Here is a 16,811-nt window from a genome sequence, read left to right on the forward strand (position 1 = left end):
ACTGATCAATATCCAACTGCTTTCTAGTACAAACCTCTTAAACCCACTAAGAACCAACCCTAGGGCAGGACTCAGGGAAGAAGGTTCAACTAAGAATTAAATGTTCAACATGGGTCAAGCACTATACTAGGCATTTTCAAACAGTATTTCAGTGGGAGATTTAGGACCCAGAACTCAGTGTAAATGATATACATACAACACCAACACCTGAAAATCAGACTCAGTTAGTCCAGACAGAATTCATTTATGAAGTATAAGAGAAAAATCCATTACAGTCCTTCACTGTTCACCATGTATCTTACAGTTAAAACCGAAGAGATGTATCCAAGAATATGTTCCCCAAAATCTCACTTTTTTTTTTTAAGATTTTATTTTTTAACAGAGAGAGAGAGAGACAGCGAGAGAGGGAACACAAGCAGGGAGAGTGGGAGAGGGAGAAGCAGGCTTCCCAAGCAGGGAGACCGATGCAGAACTCGATCCCAGGACCCTGGGATCATGACCTGAGCCGAAGGCAGACGCTTAACGACTGAGCCACCCAGGTGCCCCAAAATCTCACTTTCTATATCAAATGTTTAAAGTTAATAATCTATAAATTAATTGAGCAATACTTTAATCTTAAACAGTAACCCTTATTAGAAAGACCAATTAGTAATGTTATAAAATATTTAAAAATAAAGACATATAAGATGAAGCAATAAAAAAACTAAAACAAAAACAAAAAGTCCATTAAACACTATAAACTAACAGCAAGCAAAATACTGGCAAATATTTGGTTCCACAAATCTAAAAAAACAGATAAAAATCACCAAAATGGGCATATTTAAACTTATAAATGATTAACAGTAGTAGCAATATTCTTTTCTTATGAAGGTTAAATATTTCTTCTGAAATCTTCTTTATATTATTTAGCAAATCATTTTCTTCTTTGATAGAGAAATAAATGTTATCCCAATATGTTCTAAATATATTAGGATTCAGTTTAATAAAATGTTAAGATAGCCATGTTTTAAAATAATAGGATCCATCCATTAGCACAATTTTCAAAGACTTCTAGGTTGAACTACTTTTAGAGGGGTAGAACTGTGTTTGCTTACTCTGTTATTTTCTAGAACTTTAATAGAACATCTATGTCATACTGCAATAACTCCTCAAAACACTGAAGTATAACAGTACAGTACTGTTTGTACAGTACAACAAAATAGGTAGACAACCCATTATACACCTTCAAGAAATAAATACAAAGGAATATATTCATAAAATTATATTTACAATTATAGAAATACTGAGGCAACTAATGACCAAAGTTATTTAGGCATCCCTATGTGTCAAGAACATATAAGATAAATAACTAGAAGAAAAAAATGAGAAGAAAACATTTTAAAGGAATGCTATCGTTGGTACCTAGGAAAGTGTTCTTAAAAGACGAGAGAAAACAAAGAGAGAGAAATACAGGCTAAATCTATCTAAATGAAAAATAAGGCAAGGGCAGTTTCCTAATTATAATTAAAGTGTTCAATTAACTAACAAACTTCTAAAATCTTAATTGTATCCCATTTGCAAAGACAAACTACACTGTAAAGCAACTATATTTGCCCTTGTAAAATTTTAAAAATAGAATCCAGATGCGAAAGGAAAAATTATTAGTTGTTTCTATTCTTTATTTATAAATAGTTTTACAAAAAAAGTCATAGAAAATTTATTTTCTTTTTAAAGCTAGATCCAACTAATAAACCAGAATGTCTCTGAAAGTAGCCAAAAGAAAACTTGAAAAATTCTATCTGGATTTTTGTAAAAAATTGATAAGGACAATGTTCTGTTTTACATTAGAAACAAGCATAACTTAAAGGCAAGAAGGGAAGAAAACTAAAACTCTGTCCACATCCTTACGTATGGTCTCCTTTCTAAATAAAAAGGCCAGCATGCAACACAAGCTGAATGTTAACGTCCACTTCTCCCCTCCATTGCTTCACAGGGTACAGGGTAGAAGGTGAACACTTCAGTTGAATAGTTGACCACGCTGGGTACATTTATCTTACGACCATATATACACATACATACACATATATACATTTATGGATACATGTCTCTCTCTCTCTACATATGTATCATTCACTTACCCATTAGTTTAACTTTTAACTCTCTAAGCAGAACTTTCAAAAGAACAGAAAAACATATATCCACCTACCTTAGATTTGTCTTAATATATTTTTTCCTTCCACATTTGTTCATTATTAAGACATTTGTAATCAATGCTTTGTTCCTTCTCCGTTTTCTTCTTTATTTATCCTGCAGGAAAAAGTACAGTTGAATTGGGAGATCACAAATTTCATTAAAAAAAAAAAAAACTCAAAAATAAATAAGTAAATAAACAAATAAAATCTCTCCAAACTACACCAGAATACCCCCCAGAATACCCTAATTTCTACAAAACTGAGAAAACAGACTAGGAAGTTAAAACTCTGTATTTTTTTTCCAATCTTACTTCTTTGCAATTTTCTTATCTTCTAGAAGAAAAAATTCAAAAAACGTAAATCATGTGCTATTTATCAGGTTACTTCCTCCTTTGAGAAAGCAGTGCTGTCTGAATCATTGAATATACACTACATATAGCTAATGGTATCAGCTCTATTTTAAAATAATGATCACTTAATAAACTGAGTGAATTTATCGTTTTCTTTTATCATTTTCTTAAATTTCATTCCACTGCAACAAATTTGTCAACCATTTTTTATTTACCTTAAATTCAAAAAGGCTTTTGTCAAAGAATTTTAATCCCAAACAAAATATTAACAGTTCCCTTAAAATCTCCTCCAAAAATCTATTGTCCACTTAAAAAGCTGTTTTTGACACTCTAGCAATTAAACCCCATTTTTTTACTAATATCTTTTAAAAATATATATTTGATGAGCTGAATGAAGTAAAATTGGCAAAGAAAAAAGACAAAGGAACTGGGAGCCCTTAATTCACTGTTGAGGTGGAAAGGATAAATGTGCACAGCCCTAAGGGTCTTCTAGGCATCTTTGCCAGCAATGGTGGGGCTTAGCCACAGACATACTGCTTTCAGAGTTCCCTCCTAAGTGGCCCCTCTAAAATGGTGTCATACCATCCTAGTCATTTTAAAAACTGAGCCAGTAGGTGGGGCGCCTGGGTGGCTCAGTCGGTTAAGCATCTGCCTTTGGCTCAGGTCAGGATCCCAGGGTCCTGGGATCCAGCCCCACGTCAGGTTCCCTGCTCAGCGGAGAGCCTGTTTCTCACTCTCCCTCTGCCTGCCACTCTGCCTACTTGTGCTATCAAATAAATAAAAACCTCAAAAAAAAAACAAAAACAAAAACAAAAAACTGAGCCAGCAGGTTTGCCTAAGGGCACGAGGACAATGGTTATAGCTACCGTCCCTCTGTCCCCCCATCTCCCAGCATAAGGACTACGGGAGATGGTAGGACATTTGAACCAGGCTACCTACAACACAAACAAAAAGCAAGGATGGTGCCATTCCTTTGGATTAAACCTTATTCTGTTATAATCTACTGGTGTTTTACATTGGGATATCTAATCTTCCATAAAAATTGCATAGCCTAGAGGGCGGGGAACAGCACAGAAGAGACAGATAATAAAATGTCCCCACTCTCCAGATTGCAATTTAATGAGACAGACATTTAAACAAAGAACACTGATAATAGTATTTGAATAATAATGATCTTGGCACCACATAAAAAGAGAATTAACTCTAATTTCTATATTTCTCTTGGAAATACCATTTTGTTTAATTTTTGAATGAGTAATACATTCTTATGGTCCAAAATTCATAAAGTAGCAAAAGGTATGCACTGAAGTCCAGTAACAGCTATCCACTTGCTCTTCCCAGAGGCAATCAGCATTGAAGGAAGCACCAGCTTCCAGCCACCACAGCCACAAGATGTCAAAAGGGAAAATGACTAGTCTCATACCAGAATAATGACCATCAGACAAAACTGATTCTGACTCAGGCTTATCAAAGAATGATTTCATCGCAACTACTCTCTAAGAAGTCATCACGAGTTGATTGTCTGCTTGCCAAATCTAAAAGAAAGCTTTCTAGTCCCTATCTTCCTTATATCCCTACAGCAAATTACCAAATTTTCTGCTGCTTGAACTCTTTGAAACACTGTGTTCATGCTTTTCTTCCAAATTATCCAGTACCTTTGTCCTCAATCTTCTTTGCCTACTCTTTAAAGGTATTCCCAGGCTTCCCGTCACAAAAATCCCCCCCCACACACACACAGAGGCTCCCTAGGCTACTTCGTCCTCACTTGATCAGTCTCAGATCTCATCTGCAGTCTAGACTTCTCTCTCCTGAGCTCCAGCCCATCTGCATCTGCCTATTAGGTATCTCTTAATGGTTTGCTCACAGATCTTCAAGCCCCAAATGTTCAAATCTAACCTCAACGCCCTCACTCTGCATCTCTCCTCTTGCGGTACTCTTATCTCAGTGAGTGACATCAACACCGACTCAGTCACCCCATCTGGGAGTTTTCCTCTCCCTTCATTCCCCACTTCCCATGTCCTCAATTCCTGAGGAGACAACGTGGTCTAGTGGTAGCAATAGTGTATGGTATAAAAAGCATTGGCATTGGGGCGCCTGGGTGGCTCAGTTGTTAAGCATCTGCCTTCGGCTCAGGTCATGATCCCAGGGTCCTGGGATCAAGCCCCGCGTTAGGCTCCCTACTCAGCAAGAAGCCTGCTTCTCCCTCTCCCACTCTCCCTGCTTGTGCTCCCTCTCTCTCTCTGTCAAATAAATAAATAAAATCTTTAAAAAAAAAAAAAGAAGTAAAAAGCACTGGCATTGGAAGCTGAGCTGGGTGTTACCCTGCCCTGAGTTCTATCCTTTATTAGCTATGTGATCTCAACAATAATAAAATCTTCCAAGCATTCTTCTCTGTCAAATGGAGATCTTTTTGTAAGGAGAAAATGTAATAACAAACACAAAATGTCCAACTGTGCTTGGAATATAAGCAAAGACCAACCACTACCTAACTTAGCCTCAATAATTTTATCTCCTGTCTGACTCTGCTCCATTCTCTCCATCATCTGACACTGCTTTAGTTCTGAAACTGATTATTTGACAAGATTAAAGCAATAACTGCCTCTCTATAAAGCAATTCGTCTCTCCCTATAATAACTTCACTTCACTCAAACCTCTCTCAACCTCTCTTAGTCTACTCCACTAGACCACAACACTCTATTCAAAATACAAAATCCAAACATGCTATTTATTTCCTTATTCAAAATCCTCCAACAGACCCCTTGCCTTAATAAATAGCCAAAGTTCTGAGCATTATAGTTTGAGGTACTTGGTAGAGGCTTAATAAAGTTTGTTGTAAAAGCATTCAAATTGTAAGGTATACCAATCCTTTCCATTACATTAATTTTCCAGGTTCAAAATTACCTTGTGTGGATTTGTAAAGCAGGAGATCCCATTTTACTAAAGTTTAAGCTGTGCATACTTTGAAAAACTCAGCTGCTTTTTATACTATTGATCTCATCCAAATCTGGTTTTAATGTCCTAGAACATGCTACTCTTTGGTAGACAAGGATTGACTTAGGGTCCTCCACTCCCACATACACAAACACCTGAACAGTTAAGAGCTCAAATGTCCTAATATGTTCTCATACTAAGCTAATTACAATATGTATTCTATTTAGCCTAAAACATAATACCCCTTGAATTCATCATATTTCATAATACAGTCTGAGGTTATAATTTTTAAGCTGATCTCCTTATGCCTAAAATCACAAAGGATACTGATGTAATGTCCTGGATACTACCAATTTTAAAAAAAAATTTTTTTTTAAAGACCTATCTGCTAAGGAAACTTTCTCTTTTAGAGTGGAAAGGCATATCTTAGATTAGTTTATTATAGGCAAATAAGAGCTTATACTAAGAGAGAAAAACGAGTTCCAAATTCTTTTGCCTATATGTGAATTTCTGTGCTGTATCTGGAGAAAAGCCATTTATCACACTGGTAAAAATTTTCTATCATATATTAGGTTTAAATACCAAAATCACACCTGGCATTCACCTTACTCTTCATCTGTGTGTTGCTCTATTCACCCTCTGGCATACAGATTCAATTAATTTCATTGTTATCAAGTATCCTTTAATATAGAGCTCTCTATAACAGGTATTTAGAACACATTGATTAGGGGCAGCCTGGGTGGCTCAGTTGGTTAAGTGTCTGCCTTCGGCTCAGGTCATGATCCCAGGGTCCTGGGATCAAGCCCTGCATCCAGCTCCTTGCTCAGCAGGGTGCCTATTTCTCCATCTCCCCCTGCCTGTTCTCTCTCTGACAAATAAATAAATAAAATCTTAAAAAAAAAAAAAGAATCAAACTTCTTGGGCAACTTTACTAGAATATAAAAGCTTACCTAACCAACTTGCTTGTCCCCAGCCAACTCTGTATGAACCAATGTTCTCCATTTCTTCTATAAAACCTACAGTATAGCTAATGCCCATAGTCATTCTCTAGTGTTCCCAAGCACTTCTGTTTCTAACAGCTGTGGTGGATGCTTAGCAAGAGTTAGTCATATTTATCACCTAACTTGATTATGCCAGCTACACTTACTAAATTTGGAATTGTTAAAAATAGAATGTTAAATTATTAGATTTATTTTTTTAAAGATTTTATTTATTTGAGAGAGAGAGAGACCGCAAGAGCAGGAACACAAGCACGGGGAGTGGGAGAGGGAGAAGCAGGCTTCCCGCGGAGCAGGGAGCCCGACACGGGGCTCGATCCCAGGACCCTGAGATCATGACCCGAGCCGAAGGCAGACGCTTAACGACTGAGCCCCAATTATTAAATAGATTTAAAGAGCAGCTTCTGTGAGAACTAAATTGATTGCTTTGGAAAGACAAAGGCAGGCTGCTTTTAAAAATCCTGCTTTGGGGCTAGATTTGGGGGAGAAGCAGGCTTCCCGCGGAGCCGGGAGCCCAACACGGGGCTCGATCCCAGGACCCTGAGATCATGACCCGAGCCGAAGGCAGACGCTTAACGACTGGCGCCCCAATTATTAAATAGATTTAAAGAGCAGCTTCTTTGAGAACTAAATTGATTGCTTTGAAAAGACAAAGGCAGGCTGCTTTTTAAAAATCCTGCTTTGGGGCTAGATATTACAGTTGGAAAGAACTATAAAATGTTGGGGAAATATGACAAATATGTCGAGTTCTTTACAAAGACACTTGCAAAACAACCTAAGTTCTTGCTCTACTTTCAAGAACCCAAAAATGGAAATTGTAAACTATGCATTGAGATAGTTTTTGCAGGAAGGGTGGGGGGAAACAAAAACAAAAACAAAACAACCAAAAAAACCCCACGTTGCAATTAGAATAGTCAAAATAAAAAGGAAAGAATGTGGAATAGAAGGCGATACACCTCTCATGGAAGCAGGAAGAGAAAGAGACCACAGGAAAGTGTATCTGTTTCTCTGGTTCCGGGATGAAGCAAGGTTTTAGTTCCTTGAGAAAGTAATCTTCAGAGTCAATCATGATTTAAATAACAATAGCGATAAGGTTTGAAAGAATATGAAGTGCATATAGAGCTGTTCTTTTCAATCACATCAATTAAAAAACTAGGGAGAAGGCAGGGCTGGGTAGAAGAGAGAAGTAATTCCAAAGAGCCAAATACCTGAAGTTGGCAGGGATGAGCCTATGCTTACTCTGCATTTTACGCGAAGGAGAGGAGTACAGGAGAAACAAAGTGGGAGAGTAGTGACAGGAAATTATACCACTTTTAGTTTTGTAATGATTGTGAAACAAAGTTAGAATAACTTTCAAATAACATTCTTTATACTGTTGTGTAAAAACAGAAGTAGCCAGAAGCAGTACTTATAAATAATTGAGACACTTGCAAATAACGTCTTTAATTAAACATGAATCATATAGAAAATCAGGTGGCTTTTAATAGAGTCAAGGCCACTCCAATTTAATTGCCTCAGATACCTATTATTTAAGAAATCTTAACGCTTTATAAAAATCACCAAAGGATTAACTATTTCAGCCTCTCTTTCTCAACTGATTCTCCACCTGGCACCTGCTTTTGGCTATTTCACAGTCAATGAACAGCAAAACTGGCTGGTAAGGAGGAAATGAAAAATAAAATTCAAATAATCATGGCCTATCTCCACCTCTCCAAATACCACCCTCTCCACCACCACCACCACCACTTCATGGAAGGAAACAAAATTTAAAATCTTCTGTGGGTTATTTGCTTGACTAGAGTCATTGCTGGGTTTTCCTGTTCATATTGTTATTTCATTACTGCATTTTAAGTACATTTCAAAACACTTACCTACACAAAGTACAACTCTAGTAACTATTAACTAATAAATCTGGAAAAGAGTAGATAAGACACTTGAATTAGCTAAAGTTCAGAGAAATGAATTTCAACGTTATTATACTTACCTAGATTGGTCCTATTGTGTGTATATGAACAAAACTGCTACCTCTCTAAGTCCAGAAACATGCTTAAATAGGTTAATTTTAACACCTCCATCAATTTTAAAAGGAGTGAAAGCATCCCAACTGTCCATATACAGTATCATAGGTCTTTATGCATGATTCAGTTTCTCCAATACCTGAGCTAGAAGCTTTTATAATATCAATGTTAGAATATAAATTCCACTTTAAGACATTTCAAAGCAAAAAAATAATTTTTGTGCTATCAATGAAAAAACCTGAGGTTATTTGAGATTATGAACAAAACTGTATGACACGGAGGCGCCTGGGTGTCTCAGTCGTTAGGCGTCTGCTTCGGCTCAGGTCATGATCCCAGAGTCCTGGGATGGGCTCCCTCCTCAGCGGGGAGCCTGCTTCTCCCTCTGCCCGCCGCTTCCCCCTGCTTGTGTGCCCTCTTTCACTGTGTCTCTGTCAAATAAATAAAATCTTAAAAAAAAACAAACAACTATGACACGAGTTAGGATGGTCTAATTTTAAGTCCGCTGTGTTAAAAAAAAAAAAAAGAGCTTCAAGAAGATAACTTTGAAAAAAACTGGTTTTGGGAAATTCTCAAATTATCAGAATCACACGAGCTCCGTCATTAGTATTTCACACGACCGACATTTAATGGGTCTGGCTGTATCACTGTTCAGAAAATACACGTGAAGACGATTCCCACTTTGGGAGAACTGGGTGCTTCAAAAGAGCCTCACAAAAAAGCTGCTAGTAAGGTTTTCTAAGAGGCAAGTATCCTCCCTTACCAGTCAGACAGTTATTCCATCAGTCTTTAAGCAAAACTCCCACATAACTTCCTAGCCTATGTTTTTCTTCAAAACTGTTTTATATACCCCTTGCCAACAATTTTCTCTAACACTCCTGGGAAAGCCAATCAAAAGATGTGCAAGATTAAAAAAAAAAAAGATATGCAAGATAGATGTTGTAATTTTTAAACTTCACTGTAACAGAATTATACCAGTAAGACTCAAGTTGTCTTCATGAGTAGTATCAAGATAAAATCCCACTAGTGTTATCCTTAAGTTTTCCTTTTCATTCCCTCTTATTCTCTACTGGATATCCTAACACGTTAGAAAAAGAAAACCCATGAGTGAAAGGATTTACTCTTACAAACAGTGTACTCTTTATTAAACAGTTCTCATGGTAGAAAGTATTTTAAAAACCTTAAATATTCTTTAAAAGGAAATTAACAAAATGATTTAAAATGTTTATTTCTACCTGTGTGTAATGGATAAAAAACATAACCCCTGAAATTTTTACTTTTATGATCTATCTGTACTGATAATGTTAAAATTGCATTCAATGTACAGTAACTTCTCAAAGTTGACTTTTATATATGGAATCCATTAGTTCAGTAAAGTAGAAATACTTAACAGAATTCAAAGACATTTCAGGCTTACTTCCTTAATGACCAATGTTGACTGCACGTCAAAATATCAGTGGTTCAGCTGTGAAGTGTTTGCATTGCTCAGTTTTACTTTTAAAGTCTATCTAAATGGAACAGGACATTTGAGTGCTTTCCAATGGCCTACTACATCAACAATAAACCTGGCTCAATTTTCTGGCCCAATATTAACTTGCAGAGAATATCAAGTTAGGGAAAACAGATCAGAAATATGTACCTACTGGTCAAGTTTCAGTCAGGATTCCTTATGTGTATTTATAACCTGAACCTCTTCCCTACTTTTCATGGACTTCTAAAAAAGATTTCACCTTTTAATCATGCAATAACTTGCCTCAGTAGGAAACTAAAGTGGTCTATGGAGTCTGGAGTTTCTTGAATTCATCAGTAGAAGCAAATTTCATTTACCTTCCAGGAAAAAGCAAAAACAAAGACTGAAGAGCTCCTCTGTGTTTATACATCCAATAAAAATTTATTCATATACTCTTACAAGATATGTACACAAAACATCAGTGTAATTACAACTTCACACTCACCAAAATGATTCCAGGTTGACCAGCAAGTCACTGGGAAAGCATCTGCTTACACTGATCTACTTATAGATTCATACCAAAAATGTTTGTGTAATTATCAACACTTAATACGACAACGCTTTAAGTGTTCACTCATTCAGGATCAAACCCATAAATATCTTTCTAAAAGTTGTATCTGGATCACTAAGCAGTTCTTTAAACATTATTTTTTTAATACTTAGCTTTTATTGGCCAAAACACTCTGCAATTTAACTTCCTTGGGAGAAAAAAGTTCAAAGATTTAAAAACTATGAAGGGAAAGCAGGCTGTTATCCAAAAATAGGACCAAGAGTAGGAGAAAAATGTGGTACCCAAAGGAAAAAAAACAGAGAACGTGAATTATTAATGTAATCTAATACAATTTTCATACCGGACCTCTACCGCCGTGCATCTAGGTTTATATTTATTTAAAGGGAAGGTGGCTGCACTCTCATCAGCCCGCCAAATTAGGCTTGAAAGGAGGAAATTTTAAGAAGTTACATACCTAAGAGGTACTGTTAAAAGGGGCTCTCGGTTTTAGTCAGACCTTCAGGCTGATCCTCTAAGTCAGAAGTGCTGAAAATTTGATCGTAAATTGACAGCTGCTTTACTAAGCGCCGTGCAGGAAACGTCTCGGCGATTTTAAAGTTAGGGATCTGGTATACGCGCAATAGACAGGAGGATAAAGAACTATGCTGAATAATGTGTCTATTCCCTATTCAGCATGTTCTGGGAACATTGCTAGGTGGGTTCTAAAAAGGCACAAATCAAAAGTAAAGAACAAGAGAGACTGCAATTTCTATCAGCTGTCACGGTTTTGTTCCTTCTTCGCAGCTATTATAAAAGTCTTCGCACTATTTGATCAGCTCTGTCGTGTCTGGGGACTAAAGTGACTCAACATAGGTGTCCCCGACTCATGTTTCGGAGAAGAAATGGGTTAACGCTGATTTATATCTAAACGGAATACATAAAATTGAGATAAAGGTGCTACTAATCGTCGGCTGCGGTAAATAAAACCAACGTCCTTACTTCTCGTTTCTTTTTCTTCTCAAAGAGGGAGGACCACACTCATCAGAGCAATATGGCTTTTTCCGAAAGACTTGTCCAACTTGTACCAAGTTCAAAAGGAGTCAGAGAGGGAGAGCAGAGGAGCCCGCTTCCCGCTCGGGAGAGCTCTGCCACCACCCCGAAGGCAATCCGCGAGCGGAGCAGGAGACGGGAGCGGCTGCCGCGCCGCGGGGAAGCCCCGGGGTCGGCACCCCCGGCCGCGCAGCTCCCGCTCTCCCCTCGGCCCCGGGGCCCCCGCGCCCCCGCTCCGGGGCCCCGACGCCCCCGACCCTTCGACCCGGCTCCGCTCCACCTCCTGCCTCCGCCTCCTGCGCCGCGTCGCCGGCTCCGAGGTCTCTGGGTCCGGGGCCGGCGCGCCACTTACCCGCCGCGATGGGATTTACGTAGCGGACCTCGTCACTGATTACGGACGGGAGGAGGTGGAGACGACGAGCCCGACCGCCGCCCAGCAACCCGGCGCCGGCGGCGGCCCCACGTCGCCCCCACGTCAGCTCTGATGCGGCAGCCGCGACCTCCCCGCCGAGCCGGTACAAAAAGTAGCGCAGCAGCCGACCGAACCGCGTCCTCGCGCCCCGCCCTCCCCTCCCCTCCCCTCCCCTCCCCTCCCCCACTCCGCGACTGCCTCCCCGGGGACGCCCGGCGGGGGAAAAAAAAAAAAATCCAAGCTCGAACTCTGCCCCCTGCCGGCCGCCAGCGGGAGTGCAGCGCTGACAATCCAACAATTAAATGGAACGGGGGAGGGGAGGGGGGAATGAGGGACCAGAGGGCGGGGCCTAAGCGGTGGGGAGGCGGGGCAAGGCGAGGCCTCAGCGTGGAGAGGAGGACCGGGGCAGGGGGCGGGGCCGGGAGGAGGAACTGGGCTGCGGGGGTAGGAAGACCGAGTCCAGGGCTGGGCCTGTGGGGCGGCCTGGAAACCGGAAGCGGCGCCGCTGCGCGCGCGGCGGAAGGCTAGTTAGCTGCAAGCAAAGCTAACGGCGGTCGCTGTCGCTTCTATCTCGAGGTCGCTTATTCTCTAGACTGCCGGCTAGGGGGCTCCAGTCCCAACCCAAGCTGAGGTCCCGAGCTTTGTGGGTCTTTCCCGGCCAAGGGCACGTCCTGCGGAGCCTTAGGGCTGCCGAGCGGACCCCTGGGGCATCCCCACCCCCGCGCTCCTGCAGTGTCTGTCATCCTGAAAAACGCTTGTAGGTCCCGGTATCCCTCTGGACTTGAGCCTTCAGGGAAGTCCAACTGGCTGTCCTTGTTCCCAGCCTGCTGCTGCTTCCCCAGTGACTTTGTGCGTCAGGGTCGTGGGCAAACAGCGATAGAGTCCCCACTTGGAGATGTGACAGGAAAGGAGGGCTTTTGGTGAAAAGCAAAAATTCCTGCCTGGTAAAGAGGAAAGTTTAGTCTTCAGCCAGTGGAAACCGAGGGCTTCCCAGTAAGCGGAACGTTTCTGACCCGCTGTACACTAGGAACCCATTTATGCATACTCAGCCCTCCGAAAGGGAGGCTTTGTAGCCTAAAGATAAGCCTCTTTACGTTCAGGAAAAAGGAATTCAAACAATTATTACCACCCAACTTTATAGTACTCGGGAATGTGTCATGCGGGAAACCAATGTGAAGGACACCACTTGAAAAGTTGCAGAGAAAGAATAAAAACATCAACGTAGTGCAGGTAGAGAAGGGAAGATTTGTGAAATATTAGGATCTCTGTAGAGTGGGAGAAAATTCTGAACTCTCTTCAGTCCCTGATTTTGGCCAACCTGAACTACTTCCAGCTGTAATGTACACTAGCAGAGATAAGAGAATAAAAATCCAGTGAGTTCACTTCCCCTTTTGACATAAGCAGAATTCTGAAGTTCCTCCTTGCAATGTAGTAGACCATGCTCATCTCCACCGCTTGTAAATATTAATTTCTTAATGAGGAACATTAGCAAGTTAACAAAATTAAATTTAAAAAACAGCCAAGTCCTTTTCGTGTATGTGATTAAACAAGGCTGGCACAGAATATTTATATGTAAATAATACAACTCATTTTAGCTCAGGAAAAAAGGGGTCCTTAGAAGGTAAGAGAATAAAAAACGATTATCAAACACTCAAAATCTTACCATTCACTGTGGTCCAGGTTGACCAGTGCAGGATGAGTAGATTTTTAGCTCCAAGAATTGAGTGGAAATTGTGATCATTCACTTTCCCCAAAACATTGCTCTCCACCTGTTTGTTGCTAAACTTCTTTAACAAAGTACACACTCTTTACATAGAATCTATTAGATAAAGGACTTAAGATATAAGTGGTAAATCAACAAAACACTAAGATGTAACTGTCAAATCCTTGAGAGTAGGGGAAGAGTACCTGGGGTCTGAAGAGAAAGGGCATGACATAAGAGCTGGAAAGGTACCTGCAGTTTCCTATTGCTGCTATGACAAATCACCACAAACTTAGTTACTTAAAACACGTATTTATTATGACAGTCCTATAGGCCAAAAGTCCAATACACATCTCATTGGGCTAAAATCAAGAGTTGTCAGCTCCAGGGAAGAGTCTATTTCCTTGCATTTTTCATCTTCTAGAGACCACCCACAATTCCTTGGTTGATGGCCCTTTTCCTCCATCTTCAAAGCCAGCAACAGCTGGTTGAGTCTTTCTCAGGCTGCCATCTCTATGATTGTGTCTCTCACTTCCCTCTTTTACTTATTAAAACCTTGTGAATACGTTGGGCCCACCCTGATAATCCAGGATAATCTTCCTATATCAAAATCAGCTGATTAACAACCTTAATTCTATCTATAACCTTAATTTCCCTTTGCCATGTAATCTGATGTGTTCACAGGTTACAGGGATTAGGATGTAGATATCTCTGGGGGGGTGGGGGCATCAAGAAACTTGAGCTCTGAGGACAAATCACCTGCCTCTCAGGGTTATCCTTTGCAAATAATTCAAACATTTGATTAGAAATGCCAATAACTGATTTTTCACTTTCTCATTACCTATGATAAAGATAAAAAATTTTAAAATGGGATATCAGGGGTAAAGAAGAGCAGGTTAGGAAGGCATAAATTTTTGAAATGGAAAGAATAATAGTATCTACTCCTTGGCATTGTTATAAAGATTAAATAAAGTAGCCACCATAAAGTATGTGCTCAATAAAAAATCTAGCCAAAATGGATGGTGGGTATTAAGGAAGGGCACTTATGAGGAGCACTGGGTGTTATACCTAAGTAATGAATCACTAAATTCTACACCTGAAACCAATTTTACCATGTATGTTAACTAACTAGAATTTAAATAAAAACTTGAAACGGGTGGGAAAGCTAGCTATTTTTATATTGCTCCAGTGTCCTGGTCTTTGGGTTCCTCAGCTAGGCAATGTTTCTCTGTTGAGGAGGGACAACTAGATCGCCTACTTTCCTGAGAAAACACAGGCTGTCAGTCACACCCATATACTCTCCCTTCACATCAAAATATCTCAAATCATCCCTTCCTTTAAGGGGAGAGGAGGAACACCTTCCTCCTTTCCTTTCTAAATCCAGTTGTAAGATAGGTGTCATTTCTTTCCCATATCAGCTGTCTTATACCTTTATTCTCTTTCTTCCTCTTGGCTCCTTCTCTCCCTGAAAATGTATTCGTATCTTGCCTCTACTTGAAAACTGTTGACACTGCTTCTCCCACTAGGAAGGCTACAGAGTTGCCAGCTCTAGGATGCACATTCATATTACATTTTTTGCCCATATGCCTTTTGTTCCATCTCTTACTATCAAACTTTTCAAGAAAGAAGGCACTTGCCAAATCCACTTCCTTACCACCTACTCATTTCTTATTTCCTGGCTATTTGATTTTTACCCTCTCCAATCCCCCCAACCCCCTACTGGCCCAGACCGCTTTCTGATTACAGAATCTGCAATTTTTTTTTTATTCTTCATCCTCCTTGACCTCTTTTCCTAATTAATCCTACCTTCTTAATGTCTCCTACCTGAGTTTCCATGACATTTGGCTCTCCTGGTTTCACTCATCTTTGCTTCCCTAATGTAGATAGTTCTGAATTTTCTGCTCTTAATCATCTTCTTCTACATTGTCCTCCTTAGTTATTTCATCATTCTCATTTCTTTTTTTTTTTTAAGATTTTATTTATTTATTTGACAGAGAGACACAGCGAGAGAAGGAACACAAGCAGGGGGAGCGGGAGAGGGAGAAGCAGGCTTCCCACTGAGCAGGGAGCCCTATGCGGGGCTCAATCCCAGGACCCTAGGATCATGACCCAAGCCGAAGACAGACGCTTAACGACTGAGCCACCCAGGCGCCCCTCATCATTCTCATTTCTATTGAAAAGAAAATTCTTAAAGTTATACCCCAACCTCCCAACTTCTTTTCCTAGCACCAAATCATATTTCCAACCACCTGATAGAAGTTTCCACTTGCATGGCCCATGATCATTTTCAACTCAACAGATTCAGAACTACCTATATCATCTTCCCTCTCCATTCTTGAACCTTGGTTTTTTGTTTCAACAATGTTACCGGCACTTTTCAGTTCTCAGTCATCCTGCCTCTAAACCTTGGAGTCATTTTGGTCATTCTTTACTTATAGCATTGAGGATCCATTTGAGTTATAATTTGAAGTGTTTGCTATGTTCTAGGCCCTATGCTAACACGGGAATTTGCATCCATCCTTTCCTTCTCATTCCCACTATTACCAGTGACTGGGGTCGTGCTTGCTTCCAATATAGTTCACCTAAATATTTCTACCTGGTTCATCTTCCCAATACATTGCTCTTGTGATTTGATTTCTCTTTTTAAAAATCTTGAATGAGGGCGCCTGGGTGGCTCAGTTGGTTGGGCGACTGCCTTCGGCTCGGGTCATGATCCTGGAGTCCCGGGATCGAGTCCCACATCGGGCTCCCTGCTCGGCAGGGAGTCTGCTTCTCCCTCTGACCCTCTTCCCTCTCGTGCTCTCTATCTCTCATTCTCTCTCTCAAATAAATAAATAAAATCTTTAAAATAAATAAATAAATAAATAAATAAATAAAAATCTTGAATGATTAGAGGGACTGGGACTTAAGGGGTCAAAGGTGGAAAGGAGATTGAATTCCCTTTGGTGGCCTCTTGAATTTTCTACTACATGTATGCACTACCTATTCTAAAAACATAAAATTTTAGTTAATACAAAGCAAAAAACTTCAGTGAGATCTTATTGGCTAACTAAGTCCAAATATCTTAGTTTAGCATAAAGCTTTTCATGATGTGGGCACAACTTAAGTTACAGCCCTATTCCATGTTAGTCCCTTGTGTTTTGTACCACACTGGTCCTCATACTCTGATGTCCTGTGGCACA

General features: G+C 40.0%; 1 protein-coding gene across 19 annotated transcripts in view; it reads right to left on the reverse strand.

Annotated features, from left to right (window-relative positions):
• The window catches only part of CREM (cAMP responsive element modulator), a 72,408-nt gene extending 60,329 nt beyond the window's left edge, over positions 1–12,079 (reverse strand). For 4 of the 19 annotated variants that reach the window (XM_027591914.2, XM_027591904.2, XM_027591901.2 and 1 more), the window contains exons 1-2: positions 11,868–12,079; positions 2,186–2,286 (exon numbers count right to left, since the gene is read on the reverse strand). In XM_027591914.2, coding sequence (XP_027447715.1) covers positions 2,186–2,229 — 44 coding nt within the window. In that variant the 5' untranslated portion in view covers positions 2,230–2,286; positions 11,868–12,079. Of the gene's footprint in view, positions 1–2,185; positions 2,287–8,321; positions 8,362–10,218; positions 10,293–11,464; positions 11,792–11,867 lie in introns of those variants that run through there. The other 15 variants (XM_027591913.1, XM_027591909.1, XM_027591898.2 and 12 more) reach the window with 12 other exon arrangements.
• Positions 12,080–16,811: the final 4,732 nt, after the last annotated feature.

Source organism: Zalophus californianus, chromosome 9, assembly GCF_009762305.2.
Source record: "Zalophus californianus isolate mZalCal1 chromosome 9, mZalCal1.pri.v2, whole genome shotgun sequence".
Lineage (NCBI taxonomy): Eukaryota > Metazoa > Chordata > Mammalia > Carnivora > Otariidae > Zalophus > Zalophus californianus.